Source organism: Chenopodium quinoa, unplaced genomic scaffold (assembly GCF_001683475.1).
Source record: "Chenopodium quinoa cultivar QQ74 unplaced genomic scaffold, ASM168347v1, whole genome shotgun sequence".
Lineage (NCBI taxonomy): Eukaryota > Viridiplantae > Streptophyta > Magnoliopsida > Caryophyllales > Amaranthaceae > Chenopodium > Chenopodium quinoa.
Genome location: NW_018745323.1, coordinates 1,745,582 through 1,762,833, shown reverse-complemented (window position 1 = coordinate 1,762,833; position 17,252 = coordinate 1,745,582). Strand labels below are relative to the sequence as shown.

The 17,252-nt window shown below is 33.4% G+C and overlaps 2 protein-coding genes across 2 annotated transcripts; both read left to right on the top strand.

Annotated features, from left to right (window-relative positions):
- The first annotated feature begins 5,428 nt into the window (after positions 1–5,428).
- LOC110712442 lies at positions 5,429–7,544 on the top strand. Its single transcript, XM_021890912.1, has 2 exons — positions 5,429–5,560; positions 7,258–7,544. The coding sequence occupies exons 1-2, from the start codon at positions 5,456–5,458 to the stop codon at positions 7,342–7,344; spliced, it is 192 nt and encodes a 63-aa protein (XP_021746604.1). The 5' UTR covers positions 5,429–5,455; the 3' UTR covers positions 7,345–7,544.
- Positions 7,545–7,730: 186 nt separating this feature from the next.
- On the top strand, positions 7,731–11,130 carry LOC110712441 (vignain-like). The gene is made up of 4 exons (XM_021890911.1): positions 7,731–9,290; positions 9,864–10,096; positions 10,177–10,317; positions 10,653–11,130. The coding sequence occupies exons 1-4, from the start codon at positions 8,852–8,854 to the stop codon at positions 10,902–10,904; spliced, it is 1,065 nt and encodes a 354-aa protein (XP_021746603.1). The 5' UTR covers positions 7,731–8,851; the 3' UTR covers positions 10,905–11,130.
- Positions 11,131–17,252: the final 6,122 nt, after the last annotated feature.

The following is a 17,252-nucleotide window of genomic DNA, read 5'->3' as shown; positions in this document are numbered from 1 at the left end:
AATTTACAGTTAAAGTTGATAATTCTTTTCCAAAAAAAAAAAAAAATGATGACTTTTTACTTAAAAAATACGAAGCATTAGTGTAGCAAAATGTCACACAAACAAAGCATATATATATATAACCTAGAATTTTTAGGCACAAGTAAAAAAAATACAAAGTATATATCAAAACAAGTAAAAATATGAACATGTCACATTTTTGATAGATAAAAAAAAGAAAATATGACTTGTCTAAAAGTGGTTTTGAAGAATAATGGAGTGGGCCAATTGGATAACAAAAGGGGAACACTTTCTACTGTATTTGGTCCAAATGAGGCCCATTTTCTTAATTGCCAATTCACACTTTGATAGTCCTACTATTAAAGCTTCGTGGGAGCCGAGGTCCCTGAGGACAAAATAAAGTTGGTCATCCATTCGTGTTTGATAAATTTGAATTTTATTCATTTACATTGACTAGGTAGTCTTAATAAGTTTTAATTTGAATTTTAGTTTTCTCGTATAAAAAAATAAATACATAGTAAATAAATGAAAAAAGGTTAGTTTTTAACACGAAAAAAATAATATTATAACACCATCAAAAGTTTAAAATTTTTTATTTTACCCCTATTTAACGGTTGCCGTCTAAAAATCCATTAAGTAGGGGCTATTGTGCCACATGTCGCCAAATAATTAGTTACAAAAAACAAAAACCCTAAATTAAGTAATAAACCAGCCACCCCAACCCCAATTCCCCACTGCTGGCAGCAACGCCACCCATTGTCCCACCCAACAACCCCAAATCCCAACCCTAGCCACCGCAATTTCCGCCCCCTCCCTTTCCCCACCCCTTCCCTAAAATCGACAATAGCTCCCCAACGGCTGCTAAAAATGAGTGGTCGTTTTTAAAACCACCCAACATCGACCACCAATAACGGCCGCTAGTGGTCAAAAAAACCATTTTAGGCCCTAAGTGGTAAAAAACAACCCTTATCGTCCATAAATCGATTATTTTCAACCCTTAAAAGCCGTTTTATGGTGGTTGTTTCTAAGGGGTGTGAAAAGCGACCACCCGTTTTTGGTGATTGTTGTGGTTGGGTTTCCAGCTTTAGGGAGGGAATAGAGTGGGGTGGAGAATCTGGTAGCTGGGGCTCAGAATGACGGTGCGTGTTAGGGTGGGGTAGTGGTTGCGACGTTCTGCAAGCAGTGGTGGAGTGAGTTTGAGTTAGTTTTAGGGTTTTTTTTATTTTGGACCAATAATATGTTGACACGTAGGCATTGTGGGCCCCACTAATGGATTCCATCCATGAATCAGTTAAGTGGTGGTAAAAGCATATTGTGTTAACATAAATTTATTTTTTTTTTCTTTTTTTGTAGTGTTAAAAACCATTTTCGTCTTTTATTATGGTGTTAAAATTCAAAATTTTCTAATAAATGACCTTTTGTTTTCCACAAACTTTCATGTGGTTGTGGCCTGGTGTGGCCAACCATTATGGGGGGTTATTTTGTTAGTGCTATAAGGGTTACTCAATGGATCTTAGGTTACTAAGTCGGTCAAGGGTTACTCACGCTGGTCAAGGGTTATTCGATCAATTAGAGATTACTCGTCGGTTATGGATTACTTGATGTGTGTCAGCAGACCACATAGATTGGCCAGTCGCACAAAAAAGTTGTTGTGTTTACTACCTAAAGTGTAGGAAGAGGGACCTATGGCATATATAGGTATTTTTTTTTTATCATCTATTATTTTGTATGATTAAATAGATTAACAAGTAACTATATTTGAAGTCGGTTGGTCATTTATAGTAATATTGTATATTTGTAATGTTTATCTTGTTAGGAGTTTTAGGTAAGTTAGATCTTGTGTCTATTGTGTATATATATGTCCTTAATATTAATACAAAGGCTAAGCCGTTTTCTCCAGTTTTCTTTGATTTTAACATGGTATCACAACCTCTCTCATTTCTAGAGATTTGTTTTGTCCTGGTTTGTTCATCAAATTAATTTTTTTTCCCGCAATTTGTTTTGAGATTATGGCTTCAATTTTATTTTTTATTTCCCCCAAAATTTTCTGGTTTAGTCAAAATTAGGTTTTTCATACCCTATTTTTGCGAGTTTGGTTGCTTGGGTGCTGCGTGTTGTAGTACTCAGTTTGCTATTGTGTACGTATGTGCATCTTGTGTGCGTGCTGGTGTGTCTGGTTAGTTGGTGCCGCAATGCAGTGTGTGGTGTGTGCGAGTAGTGTGCATGTGTTGCTTACGAGGTGTTGTTGCTTGTTGTGTGGCGTGGATTGTGCTGCTACTTGTGTGTGTTGTGTGCGCTGACCATGTGGTGAGGCGTGATGGTTTGTGGTGTGTGGTACGTGAAGGTTTTATGTCTTCAAAAAGTTCAATTACTAGATATAAATAATGGATCAAATTATGGAGATAATTAAGCTCGTTCTTTTAAGTTGTCGTTTTTCATAGGTAGAGGTACTTACGACCTTTGGGCTAGTAAAATAGTCCAAAACCTAATAATTGAAAAAATCCTATAAGGTTACATAAAGGGCCTAGATTGAGCATAAGAGGAAGAAGCTCATGTTGGGCCTCATGCCCTCATCCTTTGAGGTGGCTGGCCATTTGGGTAGGTTTAGAGGTTTTGAGCTTTGCTTCCTAGTCTAATTATAATATGATTATAAATAGACTACGTGCCTAACTAAGGTTGAACTATTAATTCAGTAATCACCCTAACTAGCAAACACAAGCCAACCCCCTCTCAAACTCTCTCTCTCTCTCTCTCTCTCTCTCTCTCTCTCTCTCTTATGTGTCCGTCCCTCTTAGTGTGTGCTTGTGGTGTGTGCACAGTGGTGGTTGTTTGTGGTGGTGTCCGGTTGTCCGTAAAGGTGGTGATCGTGGTGTTTCCCCTTCATCCGACCAATATAACATTGGGGGGCGGCTTATTCGAATCCCGTGGACTAAGTAGATCGAGAAGCAACGCTTGGGGCTCTATTCTCTCCCTAATTGTCAATCAACTTGCTACGTGGAAATCATGCTTCAAAAGTATAATTATACGATTCTTGTGTGTTATGCATGCGATTTTGTTTTAGGTTCGTATGAATAGAGATTTATGAAATTTTACTTAGAGTACCTAAACCCCTATAGTGGTATTAGTTAGCCTCTTGCATGAACACGCTTGATTATAATAACACGATTATTTGAAATCCAAGTTTATAATTTTATAATCAATTAAGAGGGAGAATTAATTTAATTATGCTTTAATTATTATATTAAATGTGATTTAACTCTTAGAATTGATTAAATGTGATTTATTTTGTTTAAAATACTCAATGGGAGGACATAAATTTTGCCCTGCAGTTTTCAAAAAATTCAAACCCTAAACCCTAATTTTCAAATTTTCGAAAAACCCTAGGCCTAAATTTTGATTTTGTGCTTGAGTTTAGGTTTAATTCGATTTGACTCAGGTTTCATAATACTAATTAGGTTGACTTATACATTAAAATGTTTGTGTATGATCAACAATTTAATTTTAAGAGTTAGAATTAAATTGGAATTAATTTCATGATGAACTCTATTTTAAAATTGAATTGGGATTTAATTATAATAATTAGAATGATTTAATTTAATTTTACAAAAGATGTTTTAATTAAATTAAAACATTGAAAAAAAGAGAGGTTAAATCGGTCGGCAACCACGGCTGGGTGGCGCACCATATAGATTGGGCACACTGTTTTTATATAAGGAGACAAAGGAGTACGGAGTATTTGATATTTGATACTACCTCCGTTAACTTTTTTTTGCAACTTTAGGTATTATGTATGAGATAATATAAAATATTCCAAAATTACAACTTAAAATTAAATGAGTTAATACTTCGTATTTCAGATCGGATATCCGATTTGGCCACAATACAGGGCATTGGACACACACATATTCTTAGGTGCACACTCATACACCTAGAAATAGGTGTAACAACAACACAATATGAACATTAGCTTTTGAGAAAGTGAACATTAGCTTTCTTCTCCTCTATTTTTCTCCTTCGTTTTTTATTTTCTCCCTCCTCTGTTTTTTCCCCCTTTTTTACACTTTTTTGATTGAATTTGTTTCTTACAACATGAAAATAGTTATTAAGTATGATTTTTTTTTGTGAATTTCGATTTTGTGCTTTAATTTCGATTGATTAAGGTTTATATGAATCTTTGAATTCACAAATTATACTCTGTTTTTTCTCCTTCCTTCTTTAATTCCTTTTTCCTCTGTTTTTTTCCTATTTTTCTCGTTTTGTTTTGATTTAACGATTGAATGTGTTCCTTACAATATGGAATTGGTTGTTTATCTGATTTTTTTTAGCTTTGATTAATTTCATATGTGTTTCATCTGATTTTCTGCATTTTTTTTATCAATGAACATAATCGTGCAAAATATGAACATATGCATAGGTTCTTCAAATATGCGTAAAAAATATGAACATATGCTATTAAGAAAGAGAACATATGCATAAACAGACTTAATGATAATATTTATGAACAATAAATATTTAATATGAATATTTATATTATGAACATATAAAATATTATTATGAATATAAGGCATTTAACTATGAACATAAAAAAATTGAAGAAATAAATAATAAATATGATTATGAAACATGCATATGCATCATAAGTATTCAAAATATGAACATATGCATTCAGAATATGAACATATGCATTGGTTTATTTTTTAATGCGTATGAACATAATTAAGCATTTCAGAAGGTGAACATATACATAAGAAATATGAACATATGGATTTAGAAAGTGAATATATGCATTTCAGAAAGTTTACAAAAGGATTCAGTATATGAACATAAGAATTCAAAATATGAACATATGCATTTCAAAATGTGAACATAAGGTATCCGTTTGATTTCACTAATTTTTTTTTTGACAATTCCAATAATAGAGTATCGAACAATATTCAAACAAAATTAAGTGATAATCATATAAATTCAAACAAAATTAAGTGAAATTTACATAAAATTGTCTTTTTTTTAGGGAAAATCATTTTGATTTTGCATCTCTTCTCTAATGTCCATTGATGTTTTTGCAGTTTTTTAGCGAGATAAAATGAAATAGAGGAGAGAGAAAGTGAAAAAGAGGAGAGAGAAAATCATATAGAAGAAGAGTTTGAGTTTGGAAGTGACGTAACATTTATTGCAGTTTTTGCAGTTTTCATGTTTTTTAGTTTTAGGGTTTTTCTTAATTGGGTTGTGTATAATTGGGCTTTTGGACTGTGTTGTTACACTTATTTAAGGTGCACAATGGTGCACCTTAGACTAATTGTTTGCCAACCTCAACCTCAAAGAAATAAGGCCTAGATCAAAGGGCCCCCCATCCAAAACCAACCTCAGACCCGTTAATCTGTGCCTTCTTCTCAATTCTCCCAAACAAGAACAATTAATCTCGAAATTCATAGAGAGAAATTAGAGGAGAGAGAAAATGGTGAAAATGGGAACTTTCTTCGCGATGTCATTGGGTGCTTTCGCCTTCTGGCAATCTATGGACAAAGTTCATGTTTGGATCGCTCTTCATCAAGATGAAAAGGTATACCCTTTTTCTGCTTGTCAAATTTTGATCTTGTTTTTCTCGAAACCCTAAATTTATACTTACTGCTGATTATTAGCTCTATCATTGTCTGTCCAACTTCAATTTTTATCGAATTAGTTTTTATAATGGAAATTGGAAGTTTAATTTTTAATTTGTGTCTGGTGATTTAGCTGGGAATGTAGTAGGAATTCAATTGATGAGGGGAAAATACATGGAAATCTTGCTAGAAGAATTGAAATTAGAATCCTGTTTTGATGTGAAAATTATTAATTATTTAGGGTAATCAGATAGACGATGTTTGCCCATTATACCGATATCAATCAGTCTGATTCTGTTCTTTTTATTACTTAATTAAGGATTTTTCTGTGTTCGTTTGTCATTAGTTACATTCTTCATCCGGATTTAGTTGTCGCATTACTAATTTAAATTCAATGTCAACATGATTATTAGTTTAGGATGGAGGATGTAAATTGTTGGGGAATTATAAGCAATATTGTTTATCTCATGTTGTTTAGGGAGGATGTTTAGTGTTAAATTAGGTTATTTTACCCTAGTGGAAATATGTATGAATGGATGTTATGTCGTTGTGTTTGAGTTTAGTTGGATGTTGTATCCTCGTGATTGAAGAGTTGAAAAGATAGAACTGTTGATGGCAAAACTGAAACCAGACCCCTTTCTTTCAAAATGAAGATAGAAATGTTGCTTGGAGAAGTGACTTAGATTTTGGAAAATGATGTTTTAAGGTTAAGGAATAAGAATCTAGTATTCATTCTTTGTACTTGTATGATATGTTGGCTGGTGGTTTCAAAAAAAAAAAATGTTGGCTGGTTAAGTATGATATGTTGCTGGTTAAGTAATTAGAACTCATTTCACTTCTGTGCATTTTACTTACCAATTTCATTCTATGATGTTGGCGGATTGCTTCAGTGAATTTCTAGTAGTAGACTATATTCTAGTCTTGGTCAATGGTAATTAGTTTCCTTGCCTTTTCCCATAATCTCTTATAACTACCTCTAGGGGCTAGGTGGGCAGTTAGATACTTGTATGAATGTAGCAGTCGGGTTCTGTGTTTCTTGTAAGTACTAGAGATTGATATGTGATCCAGTATATTTGGATCTTGGTTTGATATTAATCATATACTGTCCTGCTCTGATTTTTCCTGCTTCTGTAGCATATTTTACTTCTCTGTTACCTTAGATCTCGAAAATGTTGCTCTGTTTGGTATTGAGATTTGAATCTCTTGATTAGAGCAAAACCTAAATGCATGAGCTGCTGAAGGTAAACCCTGTGATGAGTGTAGCAAAGCCAGAAAGTAATAAATCGGCCAAGTTTTGCTTTAGTTTAGGTGGAGTGATTTTGGGAAGAATGTAAGAAAAAATATATTATTTTCTAGTTTTTATAATCGAATTAGATAATAGTTAGGCTGGATGGAAGGCTCTGCACTTCATTACCCTGTAGAGAGAGAGCGTGAGTGAGAGCACATCAGCACACAGCATAAAATCTCTCTTATTGATGACTTATAGGTCAATGGAAGATGCTCAATAAGGCTTTTAGCAAGTACTACAACCACTTGCCCCCCTTTTTGTTCATTAAAAGTTCTAAGTTTTGTACCAATCAGTTTTTTTGTAGCTGAGAGATTTTGAGGCTTTGATCTTGTATGTAAAATAAAGCAAGCTTCTGGTTTGTTTTTGCAGAGAGAACGAGAGGAGAAGGAAATGGAGATCAGGAGAGTTAGAGAAGAGCTCATGCAACAAGCGAAGCAAAGGGATTCTGTTGCATAATATTGTGTTTATAGCTTGGAGCTATCTGTATTTTGCTGTTATCCTTGAGTGTTTTTATTCTGACTTTTGATCAACTTTTCATAAATTGCATTCTGATAAATCGATGGAAGATTACTGTCGTAAACAAAATACTGTGTTGAGCTTATAAAATATTCAATGGCAAGTACACTGGTATATTTAATCGTGGATTATTGGCAAAATTTCTGATTTGCTTCTTGTTTCTTGATTCTCTTGATCTATGCCTCTTCTGATTTGTTAATGTTCAATTATATATCTGTAATAGTCTACATCTGTGATTCCCCTTCCAATTTTACCCTTGGTTTACTGTCTCCGAAACAAAGCTGACTGCCTATCCATTCACCCGCCTGGCTTGAATACAAATTTTATAACTTGTGTGCTATATTCTAATTTTGAATGAAGATCGGCAACACTGAAGATAGTTTCATGTTGATGATTTTTATTTTTATTTTTTATTTTTTCATGTTGACAAGATCTTTTTTTTTTTTTTTCCTGTTCTTCCGGTCTCTCATCTTAGGCTCATTCTTCACACAAATTTTCAGAAAACGAGTTTTCTTAAATTTTAGTGGTATTTCCTTAAAAATGGGTTTCTTTACTAATTCATGAATGTCTGATACTTAAAGGAGAAATTAGATTGTTTCAAATGTGACTTAAGAATCCTCAACATCTTTACTTAAAGAAAGATTAGACTTCTTCGAACGAGACATAAGAATCCTCTACATCTTTGTGGATAATCGTACTTAGTAGCAAAGATATTAACATTTAAACAAACATTTTAGGCTTAATGATAAAACTATCAATGACCATGAAGTCCAATGTAGGCAGAGATCTTGCAGTTGAGGTTATCTGGAGTTTATACCATGCTTGGAGTCACAAATACAAGTGAGCCCAAGACTTGTCAAATCAGGCGGAGGCGAACTTGATCAAGTGAGCGCTGATTGAGCATAACTCTAATGTCCTAGCCTAGATCAAGCTGGAAATAATTGGCTCAGCTAGGTTTTCTTGCTTCACGATTAATACTGGTGAAAAAAGGTGTTTGTAGCAATGAGAATTGTGAGGTATCTTTGAAACCATAATATTCAGAGCAATGTGAAAATGATCAGTGGTGATTTACGGCACTGCTTCAGAGCAGCAATTTCTGTTAAGAACTCTGCATCTAAGAGCGGTTGCTTCTCAGTGCACCTCCCCTAAAAACTGCTTATATTATAACAGAAGCTTTCCATAAGATGCCTTCATTCGTCAGCTTCCGAGGAAAAGCCGAAAATTGAACAATAAGATTGGCAGGTCCTCTGAGTCGACACACATTTCAACCATGAAAAAAGTCACTTTTCTTCCATATTTTCAGGTAAAGAGCTAACATATCACCATAGAGATGATTGCCGATGTTGCTTGATGTTGTGCTATATATATTTCTAATGCTTGCTTGCAAGAAGATATACCAAAACCAGCTATCATCAATCTTTCCATATTTAATAATTTCCAATTCTTAATGCATACTGCTAAGTTTTTCTTGGTGCTTCTCTCTGCGGCCCTAGTGTTGGGGCTTGCAGAGAGCTTCGACTTCCATGAGAAAGATCTCGCCTCAGAAGAGAGCCTTTGGGATCTATACGAAAGATGGAGGGCACACCATACTGTCTCCCGGGACCTCCAGGAGAAGCAGAGGCGGTTTAACGTGTTCAAGGCTAATGCCCGTCATGTTCACCAAACGAACAAGATGGATAAGCCTTATAAGCTAAAGCTGAACATGTATGCTGACATGACTAACCACGAGTTTAGAACCTCTTATGGGTCTAAAATCGCGCATCACAGAATGTTCCACCCACGTCCAGTGACAGAGTTCATGCATGGTAAACTAGAAGATGTTCCTGCTTCTGTTGATTGGAGAGCTAAAGGAGCTGTTACCCCTGTTAAGAATCAGGGGAATTGCGGTTAGTTTCTCATACAATTACTCTTAGAGTATTAGATAATATAGATTGCAAATTTTTTTCTGCTTTGTGGTACATTAATTCTTCTGTATTTAACAAAGTACTGTTTGACTGTTGTTCTTATTTGTTAAGATCATCTGCATTTTTTTTTTTACCAACCAACATGTAGATCAGGATATTTCAACGAACGGGTAAAAATCAAGTCATCTCCATGTCTGATCAGTATTCCATGACCTTGTAGGAGTCTCAAGAGTTCAACATAGATAATTAAAGATAAATAGAAACATAGATGTAACATACATAACGTCACAAGTTATCCCTGCAAATGATTATTTCGTTGAAACTTTAATGTATATAATCAATCCTTTTTCTTGACATTCAGTATCATATAGGTATATTGTGACCTCTCTCAGATCATAAATGCAACGATAAATCTCAGTTTAAATATTTTGTGCTTGTGAAGTTTTCAGACGAATTGCACAACTGTTGATATTCTAAATTTAAACAATATGATCTGTAAATGTGAGAGTCTGATGTGCTGACATATATCATTGTATCATCATCCATCAACTGCAGGTAGCTGTTGGGCATTCTCAACTGTAGCTGCAGTAGAAGGAATCAACCAGATCAAAACCAAACAATTAGTCTCGCTCTCTGAGCAGGAACTGGTGGATTGTGACCATGACAACGAAGGCTGCAACGGAGGACTTGTTGAGCATGCTTTGGGTTACATCAAGAAAGCTGGTGGAGTGGTCGCAGAAACCACCTACCCATATGCAGCTAAGGATGAAACATGCAACTCAGCTAAGGTTGAAATCACATCAATTTTCTTGAATTAATTTTGTAATAAGCTTTCTCATGTAATTGATTCATTTGATCCAATTTACAGACCAACACACCTGTGGTGAAGATTGATGGCTATGAGGTGGTGCCTGAAAATAATGAGGACGCTTTGACGAAAGCCGTCGCAAACCAACCTGTTTCCGTGGCTATTGATGCTAGCGGTTCTGATATGCAGCTTTACTCTGAGGTATAGTAGTCAACTAAATCATAGTCCTATTCTTTTGAACTTCAGGGTGAAATAAATTCAGTACAATTTTGAGTGAATTAGCAAAATTCAGTAGTGGAATTAACAAAAACACTAGTGAATTTATTTCGTGGAAATCAAGTGAAGAGAACACGGCTAATATACTAACCCTTATAATCTTCTTGTAACATCCTAGTCAGTTATTATATGTTGATGAAAATGGCAGTCATGTCAAACGTTTCAATACATTATTCACAGAATCGGTTCATAACATAAAAATATGAAGACCTCAGTCACCCTACGAAGATCACATTAAAAGATTATTTTGATGAATTCAGGGTGTGTTTAGTGGAAAATGTGGAACAGACTTGGACCATGCAGTAACAGCAGTAGGGTACGGAATAACACAAGACGGAACCAAGTATTGGATAGTGAAGAACTCATGGGGCCCTGGATGGGGTGAGAAGGGCTACATTCGGATGCAACGCGGTGTTAGTGCCAAAGAAGGACTGTGTGGCATTGCAATGGATGCATGCTACCCTATCAAGTCGTCTTCTGACAATCCGCAGCCTGCTAAGGATGAACTCTGAAGCATCATAAGACTTCAGTATTACCAGGATATCAATTTGTTGAAGTGAAATTAGCCTCATTTAGTTTCTTTTAATTGCAAAATTAGGCATACTTTTTTTTTTTTTTTACTTCGTATTTTTACATATCAGTTGAATAATACTAAATGTTTGGCAAGAAATAAATACTTCAAAATTTGATCATTTTCAGATATCAATCATTAAAGTGGAAGCATGTTATTTTTCTTGCCTTATTTCGGATTATTGAGTTTTAGTTACAGAGAAAATTAAATTTATCTGGGCCGGCCCAATGGGCTAGAGTAAAAATTTGAGATATTTGGTTCAAGATCTCAAGTCCGAATTCTCTTCTTTAGATTGGTATACATTGAACTCCGTCTTTTTATGTAACTGGGTTTTTCAGTGCGGCAGGCCACTCCGTGTGGCAGATATTACTTGTATTCTGGGGTTACATGTATGGATTACTTGTAGGTGATATTTGTATTATGAGTAACCCCTACAAGTAACACCATACCAAACCCCCATACCAAACCAATAACACCTTATAAGTAACTCTTGACCAAAACCAGTAACACCCTACAAGGCTACAAGTAACCCTTGCCACACCATGTGACCATCTGTGTACAAAAAATTGTATTTTTGTTTAGTTTTGCTTGTTTTATTTACCCATTTTACTACTTTTCCACGCCTTTTTTTGTATATGAACTTATATATATATATATATATATATATATATATATATATATATATATATATATATATATATATATTTATCTGTTGTCTGATTTGACTTAATTTTAACCTTACAAGTAGCTAATTTATAAGGAAAAAATATATCAAGTGGGGTTTTAATATTCATAATAACTTTTATTATATGCAATTTTTATAATTTTTCATTATGAAAAATAAAGATATATAACGACAAAAAACCGTACATAATAATAATATAATAAAGTATGATGAAAACTCATCTTTCTAATTTTATTTGACTTGAAATGTATTTATTTATTTATTTATTTTTATCTGATATGAAAAGATAACAAAACATAGCCTAAGTATGATAACATATGTAATTGTGAATAAAAAAAAATTAAAAAAACAAAGAAACGTGAGAATTGATGGAAAAAAGATGCGAGAAAGAGAAGGTGCGAAAGAGTGGCCAACCGTGCGGTATAGAAGAGCTCGTAGTTAATTAAGGGCACGCACACACTATCTGGATTCTGGAGAATGGAGACCATGAGTCGTGGTCCCTCCCTTCACCCCAAAATCTTTGACCACCTTTTTAAGTATTTTTATCTACTTTTTCACTGGAACTCGTAAGCTACAGTAATTAACATTAGTATTTTTTTTTTCTGTTAATACTAATTTTGTTCTCATTATTTTTATCCAACTTGCTCTTCATTTGATACTATAACAATAAGACTAATTATGGGCTAGAAAAGTACATTAAATTACATGCAAAGGGAGGACATGATGTTAAGGGCCGGGTACATGATTTCTATCTCTTTATGTATTCTTACATTTGTATTTAGAGAGAATTTAAGGAACAAGCTAGGGTTAATGCCGGTCAATAAAATTACATGAGAGATAAAGTTAAAGTAAGATAAACGACACAAAAATAATTCTGATACCGTGTACAAAATTGGGAGTTATTAAAAGAATTTAGTGCGTAAAGTTTACCACATAGGCACATACATCGGCTTGTAATTGAATATGTTAATGATTTGATGAGATCATATATATGATATTCAAGTGAAGTTTGTAGCGCATGTGTGATGTGTAGTGTTTACCTTACAAGCTAGTTATGTCATAAGCTGCTTTTGAAAGATGTCAAATTGAGTATATGACCTTGTGATTTGCTGAGGTCTAAATACCTAAGGATAATCTGTCTAGTTTTTTTTCCTATTATATGATGAATTATTTGAACTAGCTAATACCGAATATAGTTCAAAATCCATCATACATTTGCATACTGTATATACTTGCATAGTTGATTCGTCATCAAAATTTGGCTACCAGAGGAAACTTTGAACTTTTTTATTTTTCAATAACTCGAAAGCTTTTTTATTATTTTTTTAATACATAGATTGATTTGATCATATAAATGACAATTATATTCCAGATAATTTAGATGATAAAATGTACAATTTCCTTAAAATAAATAAATTAAATTTATCTTCTTTTTTTTCTTTCTTTTTTTTTTCAACATATGCAACTTCACTTGTCATATAGGGACATATAGAGAGTGTAATAAAGAATGAATTATTTCATATCATGTCAATACAAATTTAGACTTAATTTTTTTTTTGTAAAACTATCTAGGGAGATATAATATATATCTCATATTTGGTCAATACAATAGTAACACAACTTTATTTAATTTCTATTATCATTTAGGGACATACTTCGGGCCTCTTCTAATTTACTGAGCTAAACTGAACTGAACTAGAGAAGAAAATTAATTAGGAACTGTAATGAAATTAACCTGAAGAGAATAAACCCTTCCTCTGTTCTTTTTTGCTTGACTGATTTCTTTTATCGCGTTTGCCAATATAAAAATTTATTGATCAATAACTTTAATTCTCCATAAGTACAAATTATAAAAGATATTTTATGATAGTTCTTATTTAGACAACTTCTAAAAGATCTCACATGAATATAATTATTTTTCCTTATATATCCCTACCTTATAAAAAGTAGGAGATTGCGCTTATGAATAGTGCACGGACGTATATGTCCTTTAAAATGTTTGTTTACGTTCTTACCCCCATATATAAACAAATATAATAATGAGTGTTGAAATTTCCCTTTATGCACTTTTATATTATTTATTTATATTATAGGTAAATATATTATAGGTAAATTTAAAGTTCACCTATATTGCAATATTGCATTGTTGAATAATTGCTAGATATTTCCGAAAAAATAAGTTGTAAACAACTGAAAAAGCCGTGCATGAAAAATGAAAAGTTTAAACACAACCTAATATACACATTTCATTAATTTATCAAACTATTTACTCTAAACTCAATGTTGTAAAGTGTTTAACCACAATCCAATATGAACGCCAGGAAAGGGCAAGTCACTCTGCGCGCGTCGCGCGCGTTAGTTGCCCTAGTTATTAATAAAAGACGGTTAAAAAAGTAGTAGTAAATAGTGTAAAAATAAAAAAAGATCAAGTAAAAAAAAACCAAGAAGTAGATAGATAGAGTGCAATACTCCGTAATGGATGAACTTAAAACATGCTTGTTTTGAAACAAAATTGAAAAAGATCATTACATGTACTCTGGACTGTACTTATTTGGCAATATCATCGTATATACGGAGTATAATTTTTCTTCCGACATAAGTTGTATGTGTATTAATAAGTGTTTGCTGTGAACCCTTTAGTTGGAGTAATTAAAAAAAATGAGTATACAACAGCAATATAAGAATACTAGTAGCAAAAATTTGACCGACACACCTATCAAATATCAATACATAAAATTGACCGCGAAAGGCATGTATGTCTGTATTTTTGTATAGATAACAATTACGGGGTATAAGAAAAAACATAATATGAAAATACTCAAATAATGCCATTGGATTTTTATATATATTAAGAAAACATCGTTAAAAATATGTATTTATGTGTAAATGTTTAAAAAAAAATTGAAATAATATAAAATGGGTTTGAGCAACCTAAACTTGGTGGAGAAGAGTTCGATCCACAAATAAAGCCCCAAAAAGTTACATACTAAAACCAAAACTAATTTGTGATAGAAGGCAAAACTCTTCTACCTTATAAAGTAGAACAATTATTGATATCTTCACTTTTTACAATGAGTTTCAACAATAATATATCGTGGCTAAATATATTGTTATAAAGTAGAACCACTTTTACGAGCATTATTTATCATGGGTAAATAAATTGTTATCTGTTGGATGGGAGCTCATGTTAATGCCCCAAATGTCCTTACTATTTTTCAGGATGTTCGTCATAACGTTAACCTTTCAGTTAAAAAAGACTAATTATTCTCTATATAGTATATAAAAATTTGTAATGGTCTCAAATTAAACTTTTAATTATAAATATTTTGTAGGATAAAACACGTTGTTTTTGAAAAATTCAATTGCTAATGAATGACATGGAGGAGGCTTACTTTGAGGTTGTTTTTCCCTGATATGTGTATCAAAAAGCTAACCGTGCAGCAGATTATGTTGCGGCTACATGCTATTACTTTACAGACTATGTAAACATTAATCTTAATGTAAATGCTAATTTTTCTTATTTCATTTCTATAAAGATAAGTTAAAGTACATTCTTTGGGGTTGTTTGGTTGCCAAAGAAAAACATGGGAATTTGGAAATCCTAGGAATTGAAATTTTTTGAAGTTGTTTGGTTAACAAATTCATGGGAATTAGAAATTCCCATGAATTTCCATTTCCCACAAAATGTGGGGAGTTAATAACCTAGGGGAATCTAGGTAAGTGGAACTTCCCATGGGAATTTCCACCTCCCTTAGTTAACCAAACAATTTTTAGAAATTCAATTTCATATGGAAAATCCATTTTCCTTCCAAGGAATTTGCAATTCCTACATTCAACCAAACGAGCCCTTAAAAGAAGAATTACCTAACTTTTGTAAATTTCCTTCCTAAAAAAATACTTCCTCCGTTTTTTAAATATTGCACCACTTACCTTTTAAGGAAGTTTCACATTTATTGCACCATATCCATTTTAGGAAAAGAAATTTATGTGTTCACACTATAAATACCTAATATACCCTTGCTTTTCAACCCTTACTTTTATTTTGTGCATACAATCACATGGGCAACTTGGTATTTCTACCTTTCTCTCTCATCTTTTTTTCCACTACCAAAAAATTTGTGCCAAACCCTTATGGTGCAATAATAAAAGAACGGAGGAAGTAATAATAACACTCCCTCCGTTTTTTTTATTTGCATCATTTGGGATTGCACGAAGTTTTAGAAAAGTAATATAATATTATGAGTGGCTGAATAAATTATTATGGTAAAAGTAATGTGGGGACATGGAAGTAAAAGTATGTGAGAGAGATTAATGGGGACCATAAGAGAGAAATAATAAATTAATTTGATTGGGGTTTAAAGTAAGAGAGAAAAATAATAAAATATAGTTTAAAGTTACTATACATAAAAGTGATGCAAATAAAAAAAAACAACCATAAACGAAAAGTGATGCAAATTAAAAAAAAAAACAAAACAAAAAAAAAACAAAACAAAAAAAAATAAAAAAAAATGAGGAAGGGAGTACAAAGTAAATTTTCAAAGTAAATTAGGGCAAGGAAAATTCACACTATACACGACACACCAAAGTACCCAACCTCATTCTTTCAAAAAAAAAAAAAGTACCCAACCTCATTGATGAGCTTCAATTGGATAGTGTTAAGATATATTTAGGAAATATTTGGTCTAGATATTATTTAGATATTATTATTTCCATATCCCTAGAATAGAGTTGTCATATTATCTTTGTTTTCCTTAGCTGTTAAACACGAGTTGGTGTAGGCTTAGGAAACTAGTTTTGTATTATTATAAATATTGGGCTCATGAAGCTAATAAGATCAAGCCAAAGTTTACAGTTTTACATGGTATCAGACGAAAGGTTTTCATACACTTCATAAACCATGGCTGGCGGTGATGATCAACCACCACCACCACCTCCAAAAATTGAACCAAATTCTCCATATTACCTTGGTCCTGATAAACATGTATGTTCTAAGTGCCGCAGGACTGGCCATGAAACCTCGAGCTGTTGGGCAGACATTGTGTGTGGATATTGTAAGAAGAAAGGCCATCCCGAAACCCACTGCTATGAGCTTGTGGGAAGGCCAGATAATAGAAAGCAGGGGCAAGGTCGTGGACAACCACGTGCTAATGCAGCCACCAGTGGCAGTCAGTCTTTACTTACCCCCGAACAGTGGAAGGCTATTGCGGGTGTTATGGGTAATGCTCAAATTCCGGAAAATAGATTGACCGGTAAGTTTGATGTTTCATCTTGAATAATTGATACCGGCACGACTCATCATGTCACCGGAAATAGCTCTTGGCTAGTTGATACGAAAAATATTGAATGCCCTGTTGGGCTGCCGAATGGTGCAAAAGTAATTGCTACTTTGGTGGGATCCGTTTGTTTATCGGATAAAATTACTCTAACCGGAGTCCTTTATGTACCAAATTTGAGTTGCAATTTACTTTCTGTTTCTCAACTTAATGATGATTCTAACACTATTGTACAATTTGATTCGCATGTTTGTGCTATACAGGACCAAGCGAAGGAGCTGATTGAAATGGGACTTAGGAGGGATGGACTATACTATTTTAGCAAACCGAA

Coding starts and splice junctions, on each gene's coding strand:
- LOC110712442 (XM_021890912.1), top strand. CDS start 5,456: ATGGTGAAAATGGGAACTTTCTTCGCGATGTCATTGGGTGCTTTCGCC. Junction 5,561..7,257: donor CTCTTCATCAAGATGAAAAG/GTATACCCTTTT, acceptor TTGTTTTTGCAG/AGAGAACGAGAGGAGAAGGA.
- LOC110712441 (XM_021890911.1), top strand. CDS start 8,852: ATGCATACTGCTAAGTTTTTCTTGGTGCTTCTCTCTGCGGCCCTAGTG. Junction 10,097..10,176: donor AAACATGCAACTCAGCTAAG/GTTGAAATCACA, acceptor TCCAATTTACAG/ACCAACACACCTGTGGTGAA. Junction 10,318..10,652: donor ATATGCAGCTTTACTCTGAG/GTATAGTAGTCA, acceptor TGATGAATTCAG/GGTGTGTTTAGTGGAAAATG.